This window comes from Hylobates moloch, unplaced genomic scaffold (genome assembly GCF_009828535.3).
Source record: "Hylobates moloch isolate HMO894 unplaced genomic scaffold, HMol_V3 SCAFFOLD_8, whole genome shotgun sequence".
Lineage (NCBI taxonomy): Eukaryota > Metazoa > Chordata > Mammalia > Primates > Hylobatidae > Hylobates > Hylobates moloch.
Genome location: NW_026652283.1, coordinates 111,774,895 through 111,799,005, shown reverse-complemented (window position 1 = coordinate 111,799,005; position 24,111 = coordinate 111,774,895). Strand labels below are relative to the sequence as shown.

General features: G+C 41.1%; 1 protein-coding gene across 4 annotated transcripts in view; it reads right to left on the bottom strand.

Annotated features, from left to right (window-relative positions):
* Positions 1 to 24,111, bottom strand: part of MTUS1 (microtubule associated scaffold protein 1) — a 158,739-nt gene that overhangs the window by 99,677 nt on the left and 34,951 nt on the right. For all 4 annotated transcript variants that reach the window (XM_032162387.2, XM_058442159.1, XM_032162386.2 and 1 more), the window contains exons 2-3: positions 10,577 to 12,821; positions 409 to 604 (exon numbers count right to left, since the gene is read on the bottom strand). In XM_032162387.2, the coding sequence (XP_032018278.1) occupies positions 409 to 604; positions 10,577 to 12,667 (2,287 nt within the window). In that variant the 5' untranslated portion in view covers positions 12,668 to 12,821. The remainder of the gene's footprint in view (positions 1 to 408; positions 605 to 10,576; positions 12,822 to 24,111) is intronic.

The window sequence follows — 24,111 nt, the reverse complement described above, 5'->3', positions numbered from 1 at the left end:
CATCATACATCTTTCAGTAAAATTAAAAAAAAAAAATCAATCTCTTCACATGTATTGAGGGCACACTATGGACCTACTGTACAACACTTCAGCATTGTTAAGCACTTAACCCTTTGAAAAAAATTAATGAAATGATTCGAATTTACAACAGCCACCCAATTGTATATTTATGTATACATCCTTCTGAATAGCTTCTAAGATGGTTTATACACCTATACCTCCCTCCTCAACTAGGCTTTGCCTTGCTCAAAGAGAAGGGATATATGTTGTTATCATCTACCTTCTCTGCTCAGGATGCTGGTCCACAAAAGGCTGAATGCTTTAGTGACACAAGGCATTAGACCTATAAACATGACTGTCAAATTTTACATTCAAATAACTCAAACTATTGAACTGTTTTATTCTTACCAGAACTGGACACACGCCTGATCCTCTGAGGAGATACGGCTCGATCAGCACTGGGATTTCTATTGTCGCTGTTCCGCCTCAAACAGGAAACAGGGGGCCCCACTTTGGCTTTTGGAGCAGCTATTTGCCTCAAACCGCAGGAGTCAGGCTTGGATATATTCCTACCTGAGGTGGTGGTTGTTTTTGAAGCAGAGCCCTGTGAAAATAACAGTTAAGACTGTAAACCAAAAATAAAATCCTAAGCCTCCCATCTGATTGAATGGGCCCCTCCTCTAGGCCAAGGGAATTCCAAAGAAACCTAAAAAACAAGTTCAGGCCATGATGGCAAAGAGGTCAAACATGCCTCATTATACTCTCCTCCCTTTAGAATTCAGGCACAACTGAGCAGCATTAACATTAAAACAGAGACCTTAATTCAGACAAAACAGACTCTTCACAGCAAAAAGACACTAAATTCCAACCTGACTCTAGTATAGCATCACATGACAGACAGCAAGCCCTGAAGGAAACTGAAATATTTTACCCCAAAAATATTTTTCTTTAACACATTTTGAAACGGCCCTGCAAAGCTGCCTCTTGTAGGGGCAAATTTACATTCCGAAGAGAATCTTCTTCCCTTCCCAGATGTTTGGTCCCAAAGAAATTAGCTGAGAGTCTAGCACCTTTTAAAAGTCTAAATAGGTAATATTTGCCATCTATTGCCTTTAAAGGCCACCACCTATGAGATTTCATCTACATAATAAGAACCTTGGTCTCCACAGCCCCTTATCTTATCTTAACCGAGACACTCCTTTCTATTGATTCCAGGTCTTTGGATAATAACTTCTTTTGTTTTTTGTTTTTCTGACAGGGAGTCTCGCTCTATCGCCCAGGCTGCAGTGTAGTGGCATGGTCCCAGCTCAGTGCAACCTCTGCCTCCTGGGTTCAAGTGATTCTCCTGCCTCAGCCTCCTGAGTAGCTGGGATTATGGGTGCACGCCACCATCAATCTTTTTACTTTTAGTAGAGATGGCTAATTTTTGTATTTTTGTAGCTAATTTTTGGGGTTTTTTTTGGTATTTTATTTTTAGTAGAGATGGGGTTTCACCGTGGTTAGGAGAGATGGGATTTCACCATGTTTTTGTTTTTGTTTTTGTTTTTGTATTTTTTGTATTTTTAGTAGAGATGAGGTTTCACCATGCTGGGCAGGCTGGTCTCAAACTCTAGACTTCGTCATCTGCCCGCCTTGGCCTCCCAAAGGGCTGGGATTACAGGCATGAGCCAATAACTTAATTCTTTAAAAGAACTGCCAATCAGTAAATCTTTGAATCCACCTATGATCTCTAAGTCCCTACTTCAAGATGTCTCATCTTCCCAGACCAAACTAATGTATATCTCAAATGTATTGACTGATGTCTCTTGTCCCCTAAAATGGATAAAATCAAGCTATAACCCAAACATCCAGGCACATGTTCTCATGACCTCTTAAGGATGTGTCATCGGCCATGGTCCTCATATTTGGGTCAGAATAAGTCTCTTCAAATGTTTTAGAGTTTGGCTTTTTTCATTAACGAAATTTTAATCCAGATCATACCTTCCCCATAACGCTTCCCTGTGGTATTAGCTGTGCGAAAGGAACAATTTCTAAGTGGACGAGCACAGTTGTCCCTCGGTATCAAAAATGATTAGTTCCAGGGACCTGGCAGATATCAAAATCCATGGACACTCAAATCTCTTACATGAAAAGGTGTAACGTTTGCATATAACCTACGCACATCCTCTCATATACTGTAAATCATCTCCACATTACTTACAGCATCTACCTATTACTTGCTTCAGGTGGATTCAACATAGTATTCAGCATGTAGTAAGTTCAAGTTTTGCTTTTTGAAACACTGCAAATTTTTTTTCTGAATATTTTCAATCCAAGTTTCTCTCAATCCACAGATGTGCAGCCTGCAGATACAGAGGGCTGACTGTATTCAATTTTGCATTTTTACTATGAAACAATTAAAACTCTTCACAGCTTACTCTTTAATTCACCATATTCTGCCTTTGTACCCATTAGTGAGAGTGTACTCAAGATCACCAGTGTCACAAGTTAAATTCGAGCTAGTTTTCAATCCTTTCCCTGGGGGCTCTCTCTACCGCATCCAACATTAACAACTCCATGCTCCGGTTTCCTGACAAAGCTCTTTCCTGGTTTTCCTTCTACCTGTCCGGTCATTCTTTTTCTGGGTCCTATTCTTCTGCACCTTTGGAAGCTAGTGATACAATTTGGATCTGTGTCCCCACCCAAATCTCACATCGAATTGTAATCCCCAGTGCTGGAGGAAGGGCCTGGTGGGAGGTGACTGGATCATGGAAGCAGACTTCCCCCTTGCTGTTCTCATGATAGTGAGTTCTTATAAGAGCTGGTTGTTTAAAAGTGTGTGTCACCTTCCCCCCTCACTCTCTTCCTCCTCCTCTAGTCATATAAGACATGTCTGCTTCCCCTTTGCCTTTGGGCCTGGACTGTAAGTTTCCTGAGGCTTCTGCAGCCTTGCTTCCTGTACAGCCTGTGGAACTGTGAGTCAATTAAACCTCTTTTCTTTATAAATTACCCAGTCTCAGGTAGTTCTTTATATGGCAATGTGAGAACAGACTAATACAGCTAGTCTTCATGAAGACCTAGCCTTGGCCGTGTTCTCTTTCCTCACCATGTATTCTTCCTACATGATCTTGGCTGCTGTTTCAGTTGCCACGTGTACACTGGTAAATCCAAATCCACATGTTCAACCAGCACTCTCTCCTGAGTTTCCCATATACCTAACTTCTTTCTATACATCCCAGCTCAGCATCCTTCAAGCACCTCTACGTATTAGTCCATTTTCACAATGCTGATAAAGTCACACCTGAGACTGGGTAATTTATAAAGAAAAAGCTGTTTAATGCACTCATAGTTCCACATGGCTAGGGAGGCTTCACAGTCATGGCAAAAGGTGAAAGGTTCATCTGACATGGCAGCAGACAAGAGAGAATAAAAGCCAAGTGAAAGCAGTTTCCCCTTATAAAACCATCAGATCTCATGAGACTTATTCACTACCACAAGAACAGTATGGGCGAAACCGCCCCCATGATGCAATTATCTCCCACCAGGTCCCTCTCACAATATGTGGGAATTACAGGAGCTACAATTCAAGATGAGATTTGGGTGGTGACACAGCCAAACCATGTCACTCAACTTACTAACATATAGCCCTTATAGAATACTATTCTAAATTCTAAGTATATGTATCAATTCACTTAACCCTCATAATAATCCTGTGAAGTTGGTAGGTTTATTTTACCCCATTTTAAAGAACAAGAACATGAAACATTTTCTAAAATTAAACTCACTTTCCTATCTATCTCAAAACTTATCTCTTCCCATATTCACCACCACATACCCAGGCACCCAACTTCAACAATGAAAGCTATTTCTCTTTTCCATCTGCTGCCATTTCTCACCAAGATTACTGAAACCATGTCCTCAGGATCTTTCTGGTCTCTTCAGCTTCCAATTTATCTTTTATCTGCCTGCTAGGGCAATCTCTCTCAAACTCAAATAGGGTTAGACACCTTCCGTCTGTCTTCCAGGTAACATCTCTTCTTCACAAGGCCCAGCAATCCTTTCGCATATGGAAGCCCCTGCCATCCTCCTCACCTTATTCCCTACCGCTCAGGGTTCTATACTCCCAGCTCCCATCACACGTACTACCTAGAGCCCCCTAAATCAGAAAATCTTCTCATATTTCTTCATCTTTGTACGTGATATTCCTCTACCCAGAATACTTGCCCTTCAAGTTCCAGCTAGTGACAACATGTGATGTCCCCATAAGCCTTCCTTGACAACTCTGCCCATCACCACATCTTGTTCCCCCTCCTGCAGCACAGCAGTCTACTCACACTCCCAACTTAGCAATCAACATATCCTTGCTGGTTTACTATATTGATAGAGGCAGGAGGCAGAGAAATTCTAGGCAGACCGGGGCAGGTCTCCAGCAAAACCCCACCTTCAAGGCAAAAACCCTGAAACCCACCACCCAAAGTGAGAACTTCTATCCCTGTTTGCCCACTCTCTCCTAATTAGTTCTTTCTGAATAATGTCTTTTTACCAATTGAATGTTGCCTTTTCCAAAACTACCTATGGCCTACTCCGCCCCCACATCCCATTCCTGTAAAGACCCCAGATTCACTCGGTAGAGGAGACAAGCGGCTTGACTGATGTATTAGTCCATTTTCACGCTGCTGATAAAGACATACATGAGACTGGGCAACTTAAAAAAGAAAGAGGTTTAATTGGACTTAGAGTTCCAAGTGGCTGGGGAAGCCTCACAATCATGGTGGAAGGCGAGAAGGAGCAAGACATGTCTTACATGCACAGCAGCAGGCAAAGAGAGATCGTGCAAGAAAACTCTCCCTTATAATAACCATCAGATCTCACGAGACTTAATCACTATTATGAGAACAGCACGGGAAAGACCTGCCCCCCATGATTCAATTCCCTCCCACTGGGACCTTCCCACAACATGTGGGAATTCAATATGAGATTTGGGTGGGGACACAGCCAAACCATATCAACTGAAGACATCAGAGGACAGCTGAGTCTACTGTCATATCACCCTGAACACACCCAATCTCATCTGATCTTTGAAGCTAAGCAGGGTCAGGCCTCGTTAGTACTTGGATGGCAGACAGACAGCTGGACTTTGGAGGAGAGATGGCTTAGCTTTGGAGAAGAGCCAACTGGAGATGGCCAGACTTCAGGGAAGATTATCTGCCCGTCCTGTCCCCTCTTCAGCTACCCTCTCTGCTGAGAGCCACTTTCATCCCTACATAAAATTATCTGCCTCCACCATCCTTCAAGTGTCCATGTGATCCAATTCTTCTTGGACAGTGGACAAGAGCTTGGGACCCACCAAGTTTGGGTACCCAAAAAAGGTTATCACACTGACCCTTTGCCCTCGCTACTGGAGGGCAGCTGCCCCACACAATGAGGCAAAGGTCCCACTGAGCTGATGACACACCGCTGTCCATGGATGGTGGAGCCAAGAGAACACTGTAACATGCCCTCTGGGGCTTTGGGGGTCACAGACACCACCACCTGGGCACCACTGGAGGGCCTGCACAGAGCCTGCTCCTGCCGGTGCTCAAAGTGGCTGGCTGGATCCTGTACTCACCTGCCCACACACTCCTGCTCGCAAGAGGTTGAGCATGGCGGGCTGAATAAATGGGGCGGCCCCACTGCAAGTTTTACAAATGGGTTGAGAAAAACTCCTGCAACAGTATTACCCACTGCACTAGGCAGGTAGACAGAGTATCTTTTTTCCCTATATCCTAACAATCATCACCATATATACAATACATAGTGGGCACCCAATAAATGTTTCTATTCTACATAGAGGAAATGGAAGCCTGAGCCTTACAGTGTGAATTCCATCACCAAACTAAAATTTGCATTCTCCCTTTACATTAATGTAATGCAAAAATAAAATTCGAAGCCCCCCAACCATATGAAGGGACCACTTCTCTCGGCCAAGGGCATTCCAAGGTTAACCTGAAAAACTAGTTCAGGATATGAAAGGAAGGGGGAGTCAGACATAATTATACTCTCCAAACGTTTGGAATTCAGGCACAGCTGACCAGCATTAACGTCAACAAAGACCTTAAGACGATAGAACAGACTCTTTTAAGTCTGATAAGAAACATTTACAATCAACTCCCACTGAAGCCGGCTACCTGAAGCTTTCATCTGCATGATAAAACCTTGGTCTCCACAGCTCCTTATCTTAACTCAGACATTCCTTTTTGTTGATTCCAGGTCTTTGACTCTTTGAACCAACTGCCAATTAGAAAATCTTTATGCTGGGGATGGTGGCTCAAACCTGTAATCCCAGCACTTTGAGAGGCCGAGGTGGGCAGATCACATGAGGCCAGAAGTTCGAGACCAGCCTGGCCAACACGACGAAAGCCAGTCTCTACTAAAAATACAAAAAAATTAGCTGGGTGTGGTGGTCCTCACCTGTAATCCCAGCTACTCAAAAGGCTGAGGCAAGAGAATCACGTGAACCCGGGAGGCAGAAACTGCAGTGAGCCGAGAGATCACACCACTGCACGCCAGCCTGGGCAACAGAGAATCTGCCTCAAAAAAAAAAAAAAAAAAAAAAGAAAAAGAAACTCTTTACATCTGCCTGTGACCTGGAAGCTGCCTCCACTTCCAGTTGTCTCTCCTTTCTAGACAGAACCAATGTATACCTTACATGTACTAATTGATGTCTTATGTCTCCCTAAATTGTGTAAAACCAAGCTGTACCTGGATCACCTTAGGCACATCTTCTCAGGATCTCCTAAGGGCTGTGTCATGGGCCACTGGTCACTCATATTTGGCTCAGAATAAATCTCTTCAAATATATTACAGAGTTTGACCCTTTTTTTGACACAAAGAATAACTGAGCCCAACAGAGACTTAGTAACCTGCCTGAGGTCACTTTGCCGAGTAAGTGGTGGAGCTACAATTTGAAAGTACTCCAAAATCCGTGCTGGTAAAGCAGCACGTTCCCCGCCATCACTCCTTTCTTTAATAAATCACAAGTATTAATTTCCAATAGATATACATAAAGCCCAATGCCGATGGCAGTCGAATTCATACATTAGCTGAATTCAACAATAACTTAGCAGGCCAATCACCCATAAGAACAGCTGGAGGTCATGTTTTGGCACTGGAGAACAATACAGAATTGGCCAAGAAAAGCAAGTGACTGTACACAAACTAACAAAGATCTTCTGTCTTTGGCTAGGTTAAATTAAAGCTGGCTAAATTCATCTCCCAGAGAAAAATCTTCTTTTAAAAAGTAACCCAAAAGTTAACCTCCCAGAGAAAACCTTCCTTTAAAAAATAAGGCAAACTTCTCATCAATTTATAAAAGTGAATCTTCAGCAAATCACTTATTTTGCCTTTCAGAGCCAACATTCCAAAAATTTTGAAACCCTATGGTGTATGGAGCAGAAAAGGCCAGGATTCAAGTGAGGGCTCTGAGTGTGAATCCCAATTTTACTATTTACCAGCTGTGTGAGTTTTAAGTGACCTCACTGAAGTATTAAAATATCGACAACAATTGCCCTGTTGTTATTGGGAAGAGTAAATAACAATGTATGTAAAGCATCTGAGCATTACAGGGCCCAATAAATGGCATAATATAACTAAGGCACCTGAGCAAAGTGCCTAACCCAGAGCAAGCACTGAATAAATATCAATTCCTTTCCTTTTAGGTAAGTCTCCACTCCCTTTATCTCACACACTATCATGAATACATAACCTCTGTTGTGAGGAGCTACATTTAGCCCCGTTTCAAATAAAAATCAAGCTCCTTCTTCCAAATAAGAACTTTTCTAATGATTTAAATACACCCTGACCACCAATGAGCTTTGAAGTTGCAGGCAGCCTAGGGATTCAGTAAACTCCAGGCCTAAGGCAGGCCAAGGGCCAACAGGGCAACAGTAAAAATTAACATCCGGCTGGGCACGGTTGCTAATGCCTGTAATCCCAGCACTTTCGGAGGCCGATGTGGACAGATCACTTGAGGTCAGGAGTTCAAGACCAGCCTCATCAACATGGTGAAACCCCATCTCTAATAAAAATACAAAAAATTAGCCAGGCGTGTGCACCTGTAGTCCCAGCTACTTGGGAGAATTGCGTGAACATGGGAGGCAGAGGTTGCAGTGAGCGGAGATCGCGCCACTGTACTCCAGCCCGGGCAACAGAGGAGACTCCATCTCAAAGAAAAAGAAAATTAACATCCCTCCAGGATGGTCTCTTCATCAATCCAGGGCAGTAAGAGCCTTTGAGTGCTGCTGAAGTGACCAACAGGCATTCATGTTTCAGGAAAACACGCAGCGAATTCATTTAGCTCTCCACCGTAAGTGCAAAGCCAGTGGCCTATGAGGGTCTGCCCAGACACCTTCCAGTCTTCCTTCCCAGAGACGTGGAAATGTGAAAGAGGTAAACTAGCAAAATTAGAGAGCACTGTGCTTCAGACATGATCATGAAAAAAAGAGTAGGCCGAGGGCAGTGGCTCACGCCTGTATTCACAGCACTTTGGGAAGCCGAGGCGGGCGGATCACGAGGTCAAGAGATCAAGACCATCCTGGACAATATGGTGAACCTCGTCTCTACTAAAAACACAAAAATTAGCTGGATGTGGTGGTGTGCGCCTGTAGTCCCAGCTACCTGGGAGGCTGAGGCAGGAGAATTGCTTGAACCTGGGAGGCGGAGGTTGCACTGAGCCGACATCGTGCCACTGCACTCCAGCCTGGCGACAGAGCAAGAACAAGACTCTGTCTTTAAAAAAAAAAAAAAAAAGAGTAAGTCCCTTATGCCAGTTGATAAGCAAAAGTGACAGCACTGCGAATATGGCACAATCTTTCAGGACTTACAAAGTATTTCATATCTAATTATGAATCCTAACTGCCAGATTCCTAAGGCGAAAAGTGCTGCTTCTCCAAGACGTACTAGGATCCATTTCAACCTGTTGATTCTATCCTTACTTCAATACCACATCGGGAGCCTGAAAAACAGGCTTTCAAGCTGCACAGGGGCAGTATGACCCTAAGACTAAATGCACAGATCAGGAAAACTTTTAGTTTCCAAATTACACAACCAATTTAAATTCAAGACAAATGTCATTAAAAAAACTTTATGATAGAGTTTTTGGTAGCTGGGGACTGACACACCAAAAAAAGTCTCCCATTACTCAAGAGAATAAACATCGTGTTTCTATGTATATCTATGAATGCCAAACTAAGAATGTTGATTAGAATTAAGAGCGTGTTGTCATTTAATTTTGCAAAAAAATTAAAATTATAAATGATATGAGTTTTCTAAGTTTGACTTCAAGATAACTTAAAAACTAAATCTGAGTTGTGAAACAATGGATGAACTCCTCAGTTTAGAAATCACTGTGGTGTACCCTTCTTCCAAATAGAGAAGACTGGTTGTTAAAGCCCAAACATGTCTAACTGATGTTTTAGATAATCAAGAATATCTTCAGTCTTTCCTAACCTTGTCTTCTAAAGGGCCCTGACAGTTCCTTCCTGTGTGGCCCCTATGCACCCTGAAGACACACCTAAGTCAGCCCTTCTGCACTTGCTATTCTATGTGCTTCATTCCTCTTGCCACAAGCCCTCCAAGGGACAGGCTGTGTCACACCTGCCTTTCTCCCCTGGCACGTAGCTCCTTTCCTGGCCCAGAGGACAGGCACCCAAGGACAGCCTGTCTGGGGCTGAAAATACACCTAAGTCCCCACTGCCAAAAATAGGGCCAAGGACACATGCCCAACGACCAACAGTGGCCTGTCAAATGTTTTTAAAACCCAGAAAACCGATTTCTACACACTATTCTCAAAAATATATGCATGTTTAAAGGAAAATCACCTTTACAGTGCATGTGAATTCTTTATTCTTTAAACAGAACTCTCTAGGTCCCCCCTAAATATTTTACACAGGTGCTATGGAAACATACTGGTTTTTCACTATACATAAGTAAAAGATATTTTATGTACCAGGAATTAATACATTAAGGCTGCAAGAGGCTTCACACATCCACTAGGTCCAATCCTTTCATCTTTGGGTCTTGAAAAATTACTTGCCCAAAATCATTATAAGCTGGTCAGAGGAAAAATCAAGAACATTCTTGCTCATACAAGAGGGCTCTACTTCCCAGAGCTGCCTTCTCCACAAGAGTCCAGGAGTTATTTTTATGTTGACATGTTTACCAGCACTCCCAAGCCCTTTCTTAAATGTTGTCCAATACATTTTAAAGTTGACAACCCAACTTTTTCAGAAAAATAAAATATAACTTGATTGTATCAGGCACTTAAACTACTAATTATACTAAAATATTAAAGTAACTTCATTTTTTCAGCACACTATTAAAAGGAACGGTGATGCTTGATACAAAATACTGAAATTGAGGATTTTTTTTCCATATGCAGTTTTGTTATATTGAAACCTATTAACACCCTAGTACTGACAAGACAATGAATTAGCAACTAAATGTAAATCTGCCCACCTGCTTCTGCAATATTATTGACTAACAGATAACTAAACGCTAACACATCTCAGTTTTCTCCACAGTTCCCTGAAACATGCAAAAATATATGTATATTACTTACCAAAAACAGAGAACCATATTCAAAAGTCTCATTCATAATCTCTTGTTTCAGCTCTTGTTTTTCCACAGATGTCCCATTTTCTTTTTCACCCTTCTTTTCAGGGCTAATCCTATCAATGTTGGGAACATAGGTCATTTCCAAACATTCTGCACTTTCCATTTTAACAGGGAGTATGCCTTTGATCTTCTGAAACAACGCAGAAACGGACCCGGTCTCGCATGCTGAGTTAGAAGAACTGGCTTTGTCAACATCCTCCTGATTCGATTTCACGGCAGATGTTGTTCTTGGAACCCTGTGCGAAGCATTTTTAGAATGAGTTGTAACATGCACAGCCTGGCTAGTAATGAGTTTATTAAACTGCTGCTTATGCGTCTTGTTAATTAGAATTTCTGCCTTTTTGTCTGCATTCAAGTCAGATCTTGGTGTTCTGCTCAAGACTGTTGGTTGTCTTGAAACCACTGATGAGGGTGATGAGGCACTGGTCAGCTTAGGTCTGGGCGTGACCTTTGATAAAGCGGCATCTTTGGACTGCAACACTGGTCTAGACATAACTTTTGCTTTGACATTCTTGAAGTTTGGTCTTGGGTAGCTTATAATTTCAGTTTTTCTAACTTTGCAGCCTACTGGAGTATTCGTTTTGGTTGTTGATTTTCCTAAACTAGGTTTACACAGGTTCACAGGAGCCTCCTTCGAGTTTGGTACGTTTTTAAGCCCTCGATTACCCTTCTCCGCTTTCTTACATTTCTCTGTTGCTTCAATTGGTGAAACAGAAAAGGTTACTTCTGTGGGTTCTAGGACTGGTGTTGACACGCACATCATGTTGTCTGTGCTAATGACCGTATCATTTGCATCCCAAGTCAGTCCAAATGACGAGCCCGCCTTTTGTCCTGGCGGGCTACTTAGAATCAATTCTGAGGTACGATTTTGGGTGCCCAAATCCTTTCCTTTGGAGACCATTTGTGTGTCTTCAGTCTCAGTGACTTCACGCTCTGGGTTCAGCACTTGAGCTTCGCTTTTATCAAAAGCTGGCACCATTAAAGGGCATTCATCATCAATAAGACAATAGGACACTGTCTCTCTCAGATTTTGGCCCATTTCCTTGTGCCTGTATGAGCTCTGTGAATGTGGTTCGCTATTGGATTCATCATGGGATAAACAAAAGAACTCTTGTAATGCAGAATCATTGGGGACTTCCATGCCATCAGAAACTGGTGTTAGTGCTTGTGTCTCTTTTTCTCCAACTAGTCTTTGCTGTGATCCATCTGTGTACTCACTGGTGACCTTTCCTGAAGAACATGGACACTGATTTCCAATATCTGAAACAAAAACCTCACTTTGCATCACCACATCAGAAAATGCTGTGTAAGTCGTGTCTTGGGCTTCTGATGGTGTGACTTGAGGGTTTTCAAAGCTTTCTCTATCATAAGTAGTTTCTCTTGCATGCATCTTATCAGAATGGGAAGATGTCCAAGTGGAATAGGATAAAGAAGATGTATTTCCACTTCTCCTACCAGTTGGTGGCAGGCTTCCAGCAGTATGGAAGGACTGACTCTTTCCGATGGCATGATGGGATATAAAGGTGCAGTTAACTTTATCCACTGTCATGTCAAATGTTTGGTTTAGCTCCAAGGCATCAGAGTAGCTTGTACAGTTCAAATTGTCATTAGGCTTCCACACAAAAGGCAAAGATGGCTCAGCACTCTGGCCCTGAACTGCTTCTAGGGAATGACAACTGTGTTGCAGATATTTGGGCTTCTCGGTACCTACAAGGGCAGGAGACTGACAAATGGAATCTTTATGCATATCTAACACCTGCTTACTAATGAAATCACTAGAAGACTTTTCATGATGAAATACTTCAACACCCTGAAGGCTTAAAGAAATATTTTCACCAGTAACCACAGCAGGGTCAGTTTCATAATCAACGACCATGTCATCTGGGTTGGCAGAATTCCAATTCACACTGCCGGCTGAAGAGTTTTGTGTAGGTGGTGATTTCGGGTTGTATGCATGTGTATTTCCATCTTTATCACTGGTAAAGAAGGTTTGCAATTCATCTTCTATTTTATCATCTGAATTATCATCAGTCATCCTGAATAGTAACCTTAAACCTCTGCCATTTTATTTCTTCTTCAATTCCTTTTAAATGATTGGGTGGGGAAAATGGTCTGTCTTCTAGGTTTTTCAGCACAGTTGAAAGTTTTTCAGTCTAAGATGCTCTGAAGATTAAATGATTTGTTGTTCCCTGGAAGAAATAAAATGTTTAACTCAAGTAACTATTACAAAAATTAACAGGCCACCCCTTGCTTTTAATCACTAAGTGATTAGTTTCAATCACTTTATGTTCACATTTAGAACCCACAACTATTGAGGTGTGTAACTGAGATATAATTAGGTAATCTATCACCGCTTTTCAAGACACTTTTTTAATTTGAGGAAATGGGGCAAAATGGAAGATGGGGTCATTGCTCATTAACCCTGTCCCTGACTTTATAACTGATATGCCTCTTCCCCACTCGCAGGGACTTGTCATAGAGAGAAGGAGCTAAATCTGGCAATAGTTTTTCCTTCTTGTTGGCTGACAGAGTGACAATTCACCCAAATTTGCTTATGGTAGTCCCAAAGTATGTCTGTTGTCCCAGGACGATTAGTAATCATGTCCCTTTCATTCTCAGAAGGGCCCCCCTATTATTTCCATGAAGAGTGATTATTAGGCCATGAAAGCCCAGCAAATCAGCTGAAGATCAATCAAGAACTCACGTTTCTCCTTTGTTTTTATTTCTATCTTAAACATATGCCATTTCCAAATTGAAGGAAAAAAAAAGTTCTCGATTCTTAAAGGCTAAAGTGGTACCCTGTTGGAAGTCCCTCGAAATGTGAGTTACCTTATGTTATGGACTAAACTGTTCCCCGCCCCCTCTCCAATTCATACGTCAAGCCCAACCCCCCCTTACGTAACTATGTTGGAGACAGAGCCTTTAAGGGGGTGATTAAGGTTAAATGCAGTCATAAGGGTGGAGTGCTGATCCAACAGAGCTGGTGCCCTTAGAAGAAGGGGAAGTGACACCAGAATGCGCTCCCACTCTTGGTTCATCCCCTCTCTCTACCAAATTAGGGTACACTGAGAAGAGTAGGAGAGCTCTCACCAAAAACCAAACCCTGAAAAGAACCTTAATCTTGAACTTTCCAGCCTCCAAAACTGTGAGAAAATAAGTTTTTGTTGTTTAAGCCATCCAGTGTATGATAATTTGTTATGGTGGCCAAAGAAGACTTAAGTACCACATGACCCAGCAATTACACTCCTAAGAATCTACTGAAGAAAATGAAAACATATGTCAACATGGGAACTTGCACACAAATGTACACGATTCTTAATAGAAGCACTATTCATAACAGTCATAAAGTAGAAACCCACATGTCCATCAACTGAAGAGCAGAAAGCAAAATGTGCTGTTATGCATTCGACAAAATATTCTTCAGCAACAGAAAGGAATGTAATACTGACACTTGGTACAACACGGATATCATATTACACTTGAAATATTATATCAAATGAAAGAAGCCAGTCATGAAAGTCTACATACCATATGACACTATTTACGTGAAATGTCCAGAACAAGCAAACCTAAAGTGGCTGCTAATTGGGATGATGTTTCTTTTGCGAGTATGTTCTAAAACTATGTACTGATGGTTGCACAATGTTATATACTGAAAACTACCGAATTGTACACTTAAAAATAAAACCTTTAAAACCTCACCCAAGAAAGCATTTAAATCTAAAACTTTTGGCAAATAAATTATTATTGCTTTTTTGAGATGGAGTCTCGCTCTGCCACCCAGGCTGGAGTGCAGTGATGCAATCTCGGCTCACTGCAACCCCCATCTCCCGGTTTCAGGCAATTCTCCGGCCTCAGCCTCCTGAGTAGCAGGGACTACGGGTGTACACCATCATGCGTGGGTGATTTTTGTATTTTTAGTAGAGACGGGGTTTCACCACACTGGCCAGGCTGGTCTCGAACTCCTGACCTCAGGGAATCTGCCCACCTCGGCCTCCCAAAGCTCTGGGATTACAGGCATGAGCCACCATGCCCGGCCACTTTTGGGAAATGACTTAAATTTTATTATGCTTTTGGTCAAACTGCAGTGCCTAAGAAAGGTCCAAATGTTGAAGCTAGGACTGCAAACAGGTTATTGTGAATTCTAAAATGAGGGATGCGTGATTTATATTCTGATGGAAAGTGTAAATTTGTTAACTCTTTTTACTACTGCAAACAGATACACACACACTTGAACTGATTTTCTAATCCTAGTATTCAATGTGAATCCGATGTCATAGTACTGTTGTAAAGAAAAAAATATCCATAAGGGAGGGAAAAAATGCCATTCCGTGTGTTAATTCAAACTGCTGAATGAAGAGTAGGTCTCATTTTTCTATCTTGCAACATTTTCTCTGTATTCAAACTTCAGTGGCCTGAATAAAACCAGAATAGGAACTATCTTAAAACTGAAATGATCAGTTTTCTTCGCCTATAGTGCTCTGTGTGTTTCTGGCCAAGCATCCTGATACCAGCCTTTAATGGAACAAAGAAAGGCTGCAATGTTGATTTCAACAGCATGTGCACACACACACATCCAAAAAGCGATTTTGAATCCAAAAATGAGGCCTGCGTGATTTATATACTGATGGAAAGTGTAAATTTGTGAACTCTTTTTACCATATAACTCCTTAGTGAAATCACTGAATAGTTTATTGGCAGGAGCCTTAATAAAAGCTTTTATGAAACAGAAATTAACATTTTTAATCCTCCAGTATAAAATACATCCAAGCTAAATGTTTAAATCAAGAAACATATTTATTTATTTTTAGGCTTACGTGCATGGGATATAACCTCCAAAAGCACTAAATATGCTACAGCTTTCTGCTTCCCTAATAGCTAATACTCAGTTAACAGACTGTGGCATAAGCAAATATAGGCAAAGCGCACTGCAAACGTGCACTTAGCACAGATCGTGGGGATTGTCTTTGGAAATCATTGTTAGCTTCAATTAATGGAATTTTTATTACCCAAGTTCCCTCTTCTGGAGTACATAAAAGGTGATTTTTAAACTTCATATAAATTGAATAAAGGGCTCATATGTCAAAGTTATTTTTTATTTATTTGAGACGGAGTCCGGCACTGTCGCCCGGGCTGGAGTGCAGTGGCGCGATCTCGACTCACTGCAACATCCGCCTCCCAGGTTCAAGCGATTCTCCTGCCTCAGCTCCTGAGTAGCTGGCATTAGAGGCGCCTGCCACGATGCCCGCTCATTTTTTGTATTTTTAGTAGAGACGGGGTTTCACTGTGTTAGCCAGGATGGTCTCAATCTCCTGACCTCGTGATCCGCCCGCCTTGGCCTCCCAAAGTGCTGGGATTACAGGCATGAGTGAACATGCCTGGCCCCAAAGTTATTTTTTAAATAAGCATATAAGAGGATAAATAATTGTATCACTAGTCTTATGTTTGTTTTTACCAGTTGTCTTTTTTTTATTTTTCTTTTTTTTTGGACAAGGTCTCACTTTGTCACCCAAGCTGCAGTGCAGTGATGTGATTACAGCTTACTGCAGCCTCAACCTCCTAGGCTCTAGCGATCTTCCCACCTCAGCCTCCGGAGTAGCTGTGACTACAGCTATGTGCCAGCACGCCCAGCTAATTTTTTTTAAAAACTTTTTGTAGAAAAGGGGTCCCGCTTTTCTCATTCATAAATAATACTAAACTGAAATCTTCACAATCTTTGACATCTGATCATTTGCCAAAATGCTATATTTAAAAAGGGGGCAGGATTCTTTCTAATGTGCATGTTACTATATATGTATATTTTATATATATATATATAAATATAAAAGTTCTCTTTTTATATATTTATATATAAAACTACATAATATAAAATATATATATTATATACTGAGTTTTGCTTTTAAGACTCATATACTGTGGTCAGCATTGTCTCCGAAGCATTTTCCCATGTCATTAGTATAAAAACATTTTTAATGGTTGTGAAACGCCACTAAAGTTAAGGTTAAATGTTTTAGATTTACAAGCTAGTGGTTTACACGAGTAACAGAAAAATAAAGAAGCCATCAACCATTCAACTTTCACATAACTTTTTAGTACACTTGGGTTTATGATTTTTTTTAATTCACAAAAAGAGGTTGGGCGTGGTGGCTCATGCCTGTAATTTCAGCACTTTGGGAGGCTGAGGCAGGAGTATCACTGGAGCCCAGGAGTTCAAGACTAGCCTGGGCAACATAGCAGGACCCTACCTCTACAAAATTTTTTTTTTTATTAGCAGGGTGTGGTGGTGCATGCCTGTAGTCCCAGCTGCTCAGAAGGCTAGGGAGAAAAGGTCACCTGGGCCCAGTAGTTCACAGCTGCAGTGAGCTATGATAGTACCACCACATTTCAGTCTGGGTGACGGAGACCCTACCACTATTAAAAGAAAACAAAACAAAATAAAACAAATTTTAAACTGGTGAGCAGAGACTAAAAAACCCACAAACATGTTCATAAATACTTAAGGAGTGTTTTGATATAAAATTAATTTACTGACATCTCTTCTACTTTGTAGACAAGAGTAAAAAATTAGTGGTACAGAGATTTGGATATCAAAAAGGTTCTCCAGTTAAGCCGATCAGTTCCAGCAAGGTGGAAGATCAACCTCACCATTCATAAAAGAAAACAATGGCTTTAAGTCACCACCACCACCACCGTGAAGACAAAGTCAAGGACAGAAAAGGGGTGACCAGCCTTCACTCAGGAGTTTGTCAAAAGAGTTAAAAGTTGGCCATTTTGTTTTACTGCCTATTTTATTTCTCCCCGACTTTAAGAATGGCTCCTAAGCTTCCACCACTTGCTAGACACATATATTCTTTGCCTTAATCTCACCTGACTCATAAGTAAAGTCTTCATATTCCTGTAGTTGCTATTTGTAAAGCCTTCAAAGCTGCCATCTTAGAAATATTTTGATTAAACAAGATGCAGAAAGTTAAAAAATAAAAAGAGAGAGAGAGTGCTGGAGGGGAAAAAAAAAACAAAAAACTTGAAACAAACCATCCTCACCAAAGGGATAATTTCTCAAGTTCTCTTTTGGTAGCACTACCTACCAAAACAAAGGTATAACACCACAACAAAGGTATAACACCAGAACAAAGGTATAACACTTGTATAACACTCCAGAACAAAGCAGAATGATCAAGTTTCCTTTCTAAGAGAATCATTTGGGAAAACAAGGAGATCTTTTTCAGAGAACATTTTGAACCAGAGAGAACAAATTCCCCACTTCTTAAGATCTAGGAATGTAACAGAGCACCTCCTCTTAAACGGCTACCAAAATATGTATTTCCCTAAGGATTCGTAAGTTTAAAAATTGGTAATATGTGCTGAAAGAAATGGTCAAAGAACTACTAGTACAAGCTTTGAGGTATAATTCCAATGCCTTTGGAAAAAAAACTTTCTAAATCTTAGCTTAAGAAAAGTGATTGTTTATTCCCCAAAGATAAAAAATTCCATTATTTCTTCATGTGAAGAGACACACCTAAAGAAGTGAATCATTATATTAATTACAATTATTATCATATAATAGAAATCATTATCATTGCCATATTAATGCTAGAAGAAATTTTAGAGATCCCATTCAAACTTCATTTTACAAATGAGGAAACCTCTGAGAAATAAACTGCATGACGTGGCCAAATCAGTTGTCAATAGTAGATTATACAATAGCTGTATGCCTTATTTCACCAACTGAACAAGAAACTCACTAGAGGCTTATGTAAGAGTAGATGTCTTCTACATCTTCCTATTACCCACAGTGTCTAGCTTAATAATTTGGACTTAATATAGTTAACCTTGTAATACCATATTATAATTATAAAATCAAGAATGTTTCCACAAGTAAAACATAAAAACTGGCTTCCTTCCTTTATAGCCACACAGAACATAATTTGACTCCTTATTTATGTCAATGTATGGCATGCCAGTCCTTTAAGATGTGAATACAAATACGGTTACAATTTACAGCTTCCAAATCATAAAGTCATTATCAGTCTTCTTAAAAGTTTTTAAGAACTCACAAATCATAACAGTAGTTTAGCTCTGTAAGCTTTAAAACCCAAAATATTACCTGATCTTCAACCTCCCTTGAATCAAAAAAAGACGATATTGGCACAACATCTAAGCTATCATTTTATCTTATTAAAAACGAAGCAGTTGAGGCCGGGTGCGATAACTCAGGCCTATAATACCAACACTTTGGGAGGCCTAGGTGGGCAGATCACTTGAGGCCAGGAGTTTGAGACCAGCTTGGCCAACATGGTGAAACCCCATCTCTACTAAAAATACAAAAATTAGCCAGGTGTGGTGGCAGGTGCCTGTAATCCCAGCTACTCAGGAGGCTGAGGCAGGAGAATCGCTGGAACCCAGGAGGCGGAGGTTGCAGTGAGCCGAGATCACGCCACCGCACTCGAGCCCGGGTGACAGAGCGAGACTTTGTCTCAAAAACAAAACAAAATAAAAACAAAAATTAAGCAGCTGAACAAAATGTCATCAGCAGCATGTATTATAAAAAATATATTCATTGTAATCCCAGCACTTTGGGAGGCCAAGGCGGGTGGATCACGAGGTCAGGAGATAGAGACCACGGTGAAACCCCATCTCTACTAAAAACACAAAAAATTAGCCGGGTGCGGTGGCGGGCGCCTGTAGTCCCAGCTACTCCGGAGGCTGAGGCAGAAGAACGGAGTGAACCCGGGAGGCGGAGCTTGCAGTGAGCCAAGATCGCGCCACTGCACTCCAGCCTGGGTGACAGAGCGAGACTCCGTCTCAAAAAAAAAAAAAAAAATATATATATATAGATAGATAGATAGATAGATAGATAGATAGATAGATAGATAGATAGATAAAGTCTCTACCTCCTGTTAAAACCATTCAAGATAGCTAACAGTTCTACTCTAAGCCTCAACTTACTACTATTTTTCATAATTCAAGCTTACATTCTTAAATTTGCTCTTGCAGCCTACCTTTCATCAAACTTAATAACCACCTCAAGCACTAGGTTTAACGGAGCACGTCTACCATCTAGGAACCAAGTAGAGGAGTACCTGGTGGTCAATTTTCTAAAAGCATAATGATTTCTCACGAAGCTGCTTAAATAAACAGCAAGAAACTAGAGTTGATTTAACACATTTCAAAATGGAAGGCTATGATGTAACACAAGTTATACCTTAAATAATTTAGAAAACACGTATAAATTTGAAATTACATCCTTTTATTCTGAAACAGTATTTCTCCGACTTTAATGTGCCCACAAATCAACTGGGCCTTTGGTCAACTGACTGATTCAGAAGGCAAGGATGGGGCCTGAGATTCTGCATTTCTATCCTTCTCCCTGGTGATACCGATGCTTTTGGCCCATGGGCCACCTTGGATTAGCAAAGATGAGGCAAAGAGCTTTGAGAAACACCTGTCCAGTTGACCAGATCAATAACAATGGTGGCTTTCAGGGCTGGCTGCTTTCACATCCAATGGTACGTTTTTTTTGTTGTCGTTGCTGTTGTTTGAGACGATGTCTTGCTCTGTTGCCCAGGCTGGGAGTGCAGTGGCGCAATCTCGGCTCACTGCAACCTCTACCTCCCGGGTTCAAGCAATTCTCTGCCTCAGCCTCCTGAGTAGCTGGGATTACAGGTGCCCACCACCACGCCTAGCTGATTTTTTGTGTTTTTAGTAGAGGCAAGGTTTCACCATCTTGGCCAGGCTGGTCTTGAACTCCTGACCTTGTGATCCACACACCTCGGCCTTCCAAAGTGCTAGGATTACAGGCGTGAGCCACCATGCCCAGCCGGTACCATTTCTTAAAGTAGATACAGACTTTCCCTACATTTGAACTCTTAATTTATGCTTTTGAGTGCTCCTCTCAAGACAGCTCATATTTTGCATCCAGAAAATAACCGGAAATGCAGAGAATGTTTCTTCCATACCACTTCAGCTTATTCCTTCCACGTGGAGGGAGCTTAATTTGTGTAACACTGCTGGCTTTTGACTCACTCCAAGGAGAAGTGAAGCGACTTAGTGGATTTTTGTAAATTTACTGAGAATTAGCTGCACAAACTCAGAATGGCCCAATCTCTTTTTTTCTTTTACGAATGAGCTGCCCACCAGAGCCAGGACGAGGGTGCAGTGAGGGAGATACTCACTGGAGGCATTAAGACAACAGGATTAACAGTACCCTACCCAGCCATCCTGAAGCCCGAGGCAAAGGGAAAGACTAGTAACTGCGGCTGGCTGGTTATCTAACTCATCTCCTCTCCTTTCTAGCACATAGATAATATGTTTCTATGTGTTTGCAGGTAATGCTGAGTGTTCCAGCCAGCAGAATGTGAGTGGACATCATATGTACCACCTCTGGGCCTGGACCATAGAACTGCCACATAATCCTTCACATTCTTATTTGACCACACAGATGAACAAAGCAAGCCAAGTGTGGAAGTGTGTTAAAGATGATGGAACCACAAGATGGAACAAGCCTGGATCCCTGAATCCCTCCTCGGAGGATTAGTGCCCACAAATCGTAAATAGCCACCCCGATCTCAGCGAGCAAGAAATAAATTATTGTATTTGAACCTGAATGTTTTAAAGGGTTTTTTTTGGGGGGGGAAGAAGAGTGATGATGGATACATTCTTAAATACCATAACTACTTTGAAAGAAGAGAACAATAGTTACGAACTATGTCATTTTAGTCATCTTTTATTTTGTCAAAACAAAGATGTTACAGTCCTGAGCTTGCTTAATATGAAAAAACCATATGATCTACAAATCCTTGGGGATACAGACAATCAGGATAGCCGGTGACATCTGACCTATCCTCTTACTCACGGATATTGTTCAGAAATCCAAGCTAATAGGTTCTAAAACAGCCAGGAAAAGTGGTAATTTCTATGCACTTGCATTTTTATGAAAGAAAAGTGAAAAAGAAAAAAAAAAACAACAGTACTTTCTATGTACCTGCAGTTTTATGAAAGAAAACCCATTAAACAATAGTTTATAATAATGCATCCCCTACACACTGAACAATTTCCCTGTTCCTGTTTCATCTTTAAATCTTCCCCAGGTCTGCTTCTTTTAAGACGTCTGCACACGTTAATCTAGTCCAAGGGCTGGCAACCCATTTCTGAAAAAGGCCAATATACAATATCTTAGGCTTTACGGGACGTGCGGTCTGCGCTGCATTTATTCAAGTCTTCTGTTGTAGAATCAAAGACGCCACAGATGACATGGAAATGAACAAGAGCAACTGCATCCCAGTAAAATGATTTACAAAAAAACAGGCAGCGGGCCAGGTTTGGCGGTAGACTGTAGCTTGCTGACCCCGAACTACTCTGTGCCCTAATCCGGTGGTCCCCAACCTTTCTGGCACCAGGGACTGGTTTCATGGGAGACAATTTTTCTGCAGACTGGGAGGAGGGGGAGGATTCAAGCATATTATGTTTGCTGTACACTTTATTTCTATTATTATTACATTGTAATATATAATCAAATAATTATATAACTCATCATAACGTAGAATCAGTGGGAGCCGTCAGTTTGTTTTCCTGTAAGTAGACAGTCCCATCTGGGAGTGATGGGAGACAGTGACAGATCATTACGCATTAGATTCTCATAAGTAGCTCGCAACCTAGGTACCTCGCGTGCACAGTTCACAATAGGGTTTGCACTCCCAGGAGAATCTGATGCTGCCGCTAATGTGGCAGGAGGTGGAGCTCAGGCAGTAATGCAAGCGATGGGCAGTGGCTGTGAACACAGATGAAGCTTTGCCCTCTCGCCTGCAGCCTACCTCCTGCTGTCCCGCCCAGTTCCTAACAGGCCACGGCCCAGGAATTGGGGAACCCTGCCATGATGAATCAAAACTAGCTGTCATTGGCCGGGCGTGGTGGCTCGCGCCTGTAACCCCTGCACTTTAGGAGGCCGAGGCAGGCAGATCACCTGAGGTCAGGAGTTCAAGACCAGCCTTGCAAAACCCTGTCTCTACAAAATATACAAAAATTAGCCAGGCGTGGTGGTGTGCACCTGTAATCCCAGCTACTAGGGAGGCTGAGACAGAAGAATCACTTGAACCCAGAGGCACAAGTTGCAGTGAGCTGAGATTATGCCACTGCACTCCAGCCTAGGCAACAGAGCAAGACTCAGTCTCAAAAAAAAAAAAAAAAAAAAAAGAAAAACAAAAGACTAGCTGTCATCTATACTTCACCATCATTAAAATACAGACACACACACACACACACACAATTGTTTTGGTTTTATTTTTATTTCTTGGCTCTTTCAGAGGCAGGTCAACTCAATTCAAGGACAGTATACTCTCAATTTTCTCGTAAAGTCTATTACTACATCTCTTTCATAAAAATACCCACTGACAAAATCAGGTACCACAGGGCTTCTAAATTACCTAACAACAAACAGAAAGAGCACAAAAATTGGTTCTTCTCACAAATCCTCTCCACTAATTATCATTTAAGATATCATTTACTATATGAAATTATACACTTTCTATACTATAAAATTATTATACACTACAAATTAAGGGATCTTTAGGCTAGCATTAGTTTACCTTTTTTTTTTAAAAAAAAAGCTTAATTGTGACTTTAGAGGCATTTTAAGACTGGTTGACACTGGATGCTGATTTGGTGAATTTTTGTCACCAAGTTCAAGTTTGTTACAGCTGTCAAAGATCATAAAACTGAAAGCATACAGCATTTGCAAAAACAAGTCTTATCAGTATCCATGCAATTTTAAAGAGAAGAACAGAAACTTGGCAACTAATGGGTAATTAAATGTCTGCAGAGCATCACATATGAGTACATCCAGTACACAAGTAATCATCATCCTTGATGAGAATGAGAAAATGTTTAATTCCCACTCATCCCAAAAGCCACATACAAGTCTCCTTCCTCCATGAGATCTCCTCCTACTACTCAGCATGGCTATCTTTTTTCAAGTTTAATATGCATACCTCTCTCAGCACTTGACTGGAATAACTGTTGCACCATTTGGGAGTTATTTTTCTTTTAGACATTTGCAGATCTTATCTGAAGGTGACTAAGAGCCCAGAGTTAAGTATTTGTGAGGCAATCTATGCAAACTCTGAACTTACCTAGTTGGCTTATGTGAAATTTGTAGAATGCACGGCAGGTACCTTTGTAAGAAAGTACTGTCCTGGTTTTCTGGGGGTTTGTTGTTGTTGTGGGTCTGAGAATGTACAGCCAACCCCTCTTTTATAACAGAGAACTGATTTTGATACATATTTTAAAATATGATAGTGCACAGTTAATGGATGTTAAAATTTTATTTTCTTGTTTTGGGAGGTAGATTGAATTGAGAATCATATAATCAGTATATCTGAGAATTGTATGACCACCATATTTTAAAATATGATCTTTATTTTAATCATATTTTAAAGTATGATAGTGTAGAGTTAATGATGTTAAAATTTTATTTTCTTCTTTTGG